Source organism: Nothoprocta perdicaria, unplaced genomic scaffold (genome assembly GCF_003342845.1).
Source record: "Nothoprocta perdicaria isolate Ctin4 unplaced genomic scaffold, notPer1 scaffold_187, whole genome shotgun sequence".
In the NCBI taxonomy this organism is placed as follows: Eukaryota; Metazoa; Chordata; class Aves; order Tinamiformes; family Tinamidae; genus Nothoprocta; species Nothoprocta perdicaria.
Genome location: NW_020455060.1, coordinates 894,604 through 899,027, shown reverse-complemented (window position 1 = coordinate 899,027; position 4,424 = coordinate 894,604). Strand labels below are relative to the sequence as shown.

Sequence of the window (4,424 nt, the reverse complement as noted above, 5' to 3'; positions counted from 1 at the left end):
AGCGCGCGGGCTCCGCGGGGCCGAACGTGCGCGACTGCTCGGGCTCGGCCGCCGGCGAGACCGCTTGCATAGTGTCGGGGTCGGCGGGCTCGGCGGAGTGCGCGTCGGACGCCAGCGGCGACGGGAAGGCCATGGCGCCCGCGGGGTAGCTGTAGCCGGGCGGCAGGTCTGCGGGGACAGCGGGACGCTCAGGGCAGCCCCGACCCGCGCTGCTGCCCGCTGCAGCCCTGCACGCTGCTCCTGTCCTGCGCCCCGCTGCGCTGCTGCAGCCTGGCACCCTGTGCCCCTGCTGCGTCTCGCTCCCGAGCTGCAGCCTGGCATCCCACTCCTGTCCTGCATCCCTGTATCCCTGCATCCATACAGCACCCTGTTCCCATGCTGCATCCCACGCTGGCACTGCAGCTTGGCACCCCATTGCCATGCTCTATCCTGTACCAGTGTTGCAGGTGGGCATCCAGTTCCCCCACAACATTCTATTCCTGCACTGCACCCTGCTCCAGTGCTGCACCCCATTCCTGCACTGCATCCCCGGGTCCCATTCCTGGGGTGCATCCCAGTGCATGCTCCTGCGCTGCATTCCAGTGCGCGCTCCTGCACTGCATCCCAGTGCATGCTCCCATGCCACATCCTGGTGCACGCTCCTGCTCTGCATCCCGGGATCCTATTCCCAAGGTGCATCCCGGTGCATGTTCCCACACTGCATCCCAGTGCACGTTCCCATGCCACATCCCAGGCTCCCATTCCCATGCCACACTCCAGTGCACACCACCACAAGCTGGGTGCCCATGCCCCCCATCTCCTGCCCCATGCCGGGGTCCTACCTGGCTCCAGGGACTTGGGGTAGTCGCGGGGCGGCCGCCCCTCGCCGCGCTTGTCCTCGGCCTCGGCGCCCTTGCTCTGCGCGGGGACGGGGCTGGCGGCGGGCGAGCGCGGCGCCACGGCGGGGCTGGCGGCGGGGCACACGGGTAAAGTGCAGGGGGCCGCGGGGAGCGTCACGGGGCACTTGGCCGGGTGCCGCAGCGCTGGCGAGTGGCAGCAGGGCGACAGCTTGGGGGGCGCGGGGGCCGCCGAGGCCAGGCCCTTGCCCGGGGGGTTTAAGGCAACTGCTTTGGGGGGGGGCTTGAGGGGCTTCTCGGCACCGGCCTCCTCCAGCTCCAGGGGCGGCTCCTCCGGCTTCCGCTGCGGGGGGACACGGGGGTGGGACGGGGCCGGCCCCACAGCCCGGCCTGGCCCCACGGCTCCGCTCTGCGTGGCAGAATGCTGCACCCCAACAGCCCCCCACATCCCGGCTCCACATCTCCCATCCCAGTCCCACCATCAGCCCCAATTCCCAGGCCTAAATACCAGGCAAATCTCCCTTTCCCGTCCCACATCTCCCATCCTATACACTCCCCCCAGACCCACATCCCGGCCTCACGGCTCCCTTCCCAGCCCCACAACAGCCCCACATCCTGGTCCCACATCTCCCACCCCTGCCCACATTCCAGCCTTGCAGCTCCTGCTGCAGCATTGCCGCCGGCCCCTCACTCCGGCCACGCATCCCGATGCTGCATCTCCCACCGCAGCCCCCAACCCCTCTGCAGCCCCCGCTCTGCCCCACGGCGGTACCTGGGCATGCGCCTGGCGCTGCAGCTCCAGCGCCTGGGCAGCGCGTTGCTGCTGCTGCTGCTGCTGCTGCTGCAGGGCGTAGAGCTCCTGCTGCCGCAGGAACTGCGAGCGGGGGTACACGGGCAGCTGCCCCGCGTGCTGCAGGTGGGCGCCGGGGCCCCGGCCTGGGTACATGGGCGGCCACAGCGACGCCTGGTCCATCACGTCGGCTGCCGGTGTTGGGGGTCAGCCGGGGACACGGCCGCGGTGCCCCCGCCCCAGCACCACCCTGGGGACCCAGCGCTGCAGCCCAGCCCCCCGGCAGCGCCCGTGGGAACCCCCTACCCTGCACTGCAGACCCCCAGGAACATCCACAGGGACCCCACTGCCACCGCGCACCGCCAGACCGCACAGCCTGTATCCCCAGCCCCATGCAGCGGCCATGGGGAGCCCCACAACCTGCATCTCCTGCCACTAACAGCCCCCTCGGGGACCCCCAGCTCCCACCCCTGCATCCCCAGCCCCACGCAGCCCCACAAGGATACCCAAATCTCACTTGCAGCCCCCAGCAACACCCACAGGGACCCCCAGCTCCCACCTGCAGCCCCCAGCCCTGTGCAGCCCCCCAGGGACCCCCATCCCCACACGGTCCCCGGCAGCCCCGCAGGGACCCGGCGCCGTCGCCGTCCTTACCCAGCGGGTGGGGGGTGCCGTGGGCGGGGGGCTCGGTGGGCAGGATGACGAGCTGGGCGGGGGGGTCCTGGGGGAGCGGGAACACGGACTGCATGGTGCTGGGCATGGAGGCGGCGAAGCCGGGCGGCAGGTTCTGGTGCAGCGCGGGGTGGCCGATGCCTGCGGGGCGCCGGGGCGGTGAGCAGGGGCCGGCGCGGGCGGCGCGGCGCCCCCCGCGGCACCCACCGTACGAGTGTCCCCCCATCCAGATGGAGGGGCTGCGGGTGCGGGGCAGCCAGTGCGTGTGCGCGGGGTGCGCGTGGGCCGCGTCGGCGCCCAGCTGGCCCGGCTGCAGCGAGGAGCCCCCCGGCATCATGAGGTGCGGGGGCAGCTCCCCCGGGCAGCCGCTCGACGGGTGCATGCGGGCGAACTCCACCAGCTCCTTGTTCTCCCTGCAAGGGCAGCGTGGAGAATGGGCACCGGGGACGGGATGGGGGCCCCGCGCCCCCGAGGGGCCGCCCTGATGGAGGGGTGCGGGATGGAGGGTACGGGGTGCAGGGGGTGGGATGCAGTACAGAGGGGAGGTGCAGAAGGTGGCTGCAGGGCAGAGGATGGGGGACACGGGATGCGTTACAGGGAATACAGGATGGGGGATGCCGGATTGGGAACATGGGATGCAGGATGAGGATGCAGCGTGGGGGTGCAGCACACAGGACGGGAGGCGCAGGATGGAGGATGTAGGAAGGCGGATGGAGGAGGGATGGGAGACCTGGGATGGAGGGGGCATTACAGGGGATGCAGGGCACAGGATGCGGGAGCCACCACCGCGCCCTGCCCGTGTGCCCAGCGCCGCCGATGGCACCGGACGCCGGGGCCCCCCCACTGCGCCCCCCGCCGCCCCCCTTACTGCAGCAGCAGCTCGCGGCCGGCCAGCCCCAGGCGCTCGTCGCAGAGCCGGCTCCGCTCCTCCTCCGCGTCCAGCTCGATGACGTGCATGGGCCGCGCCGTGCCCGCTGCGGGCGCAGGGCGAGCGGGTGAGCGCGCCAGCCGCCCGCGCCGTGCCCGCCGCCGTGCCCGCCCCGTACCTTTGATGCCCACGGTGGCGCGGCCCGGCCGCGCGGAGCCGCTGCCGTAGGAGGGCTCGGGCCGGCTGAGCGTGTCCTTCTGGCGCGCCACGGCCACGGCGATGCCCACGGGCGGCTGCCGCACCTCGCCCTCGCCGGCGCCCAGCTCGTGCTCCCGGCTGCGCGCGCAGTCCGGGCGCTCCAGCTCCGCCTGCCCCTTGCCCGCCGGCGGGAACTTGGCGTCCTGGTGGGCGCAGCTGCCCTTGAGGCCGCCCAGCCCCACGAAAGGCGCCTTCTGGCCCACGATAAGTGCTTGGTTGCTGTATTTGAGGAGGTTCTTCATGGCCGACACCTCGTCCGGGGGGGTCGGCATGTCCTGGCTCAGCACCGAGCCCTGAGTCATCAATGCAGCCTGCTGCAAACTCGTGCTGAAGGGGTCCAGGTAGGAGCCCTTGCGCTCCTCCGCCATGGCCATGGGGGGGCCCTGGCCCTGCACGCCCCAGGGGGGCAGCGGGGGGCCGCCGTAGCCCAGCGCGTTGAGCTCCAGCGCCTTGCGCTTGGCCTCGGCGCCGCCGCCGGGCTCCGCGTCGTGCTGCTGGTGCCGGATCCGCGCCACCTTCTGCGCCGGCGCCTCCTTGGGGCCCTTCTCCAGGGTGCAGCAGGAGGGGCCCAGCTTGGCGCCCAGCGGGTCCGGCGGGGCGGCCCGCGAACAGTCGGGCGCCGGTGGCGGCTCGAAGTAGCCACCCTTCTCCAAGGCGCCCTTGGGCGCATGGCCCAGCCCGGCGAAGGGGGTCTCGGCGCCGCCCCCGCTGCCCAGGTACTCGAGGCCCTTGATGCGGGCGGCGGGGCCGGGGGGGCCCCACTCGAGGCGCCGCTCGGCCTTGCCCTCGGCCTTGAGCGGGTGCTGGAAGTAGGCGGGGGGCTCGGCGCCCGCCTCGCCGTGCCGCTCGGCGCCCTCGGCGCGCTCCAGCGCGCAGCTCTCAGCGGCCACCTGGAAAGGCCGGCTCTTGTCGGCCAGGTGGCCCACGGAGGGCACCAGGGTGGCCCCGCTGAGCTTGAGCTCGCGGGCGCCCTTGTCGGCCAGCGGGCAGAGCACGTCGG

At 72.8% G+C, this 4,424-nt stretch overlaps 1 protein-coding gene across 1 annotated transcript in view; it reads right to left on the bottom strand.

Annotated features, from left to right (window-relative positions):
- The window catches only part of BAHCC1 (BAH domain and coiled-coil containing 1), an 18,244-nt gene that overhangs the window by 10,941 nt on the left and 2,879 nt on the right, over positions 1-4,424 (bottom strand). The window contains 7 exon segments of the mRNA XM_026036855.1: positions 6-168; positions 822-1,179; positions 1,609-1,817; positions 2,272-2,439; positions 2,506-2,711; positions 3,167-3,272; positions 3,345-4,424. Of these exon segments, the coding sequence (XP_025892640.1) occupies positions 6-168; positions 822-1,179; positions 1,609-1,817; positions 2,272-2,439; positions 2,506-2,711; positions 3,167-3,272; positions 3,345-4,424 (2,290 nt within the window).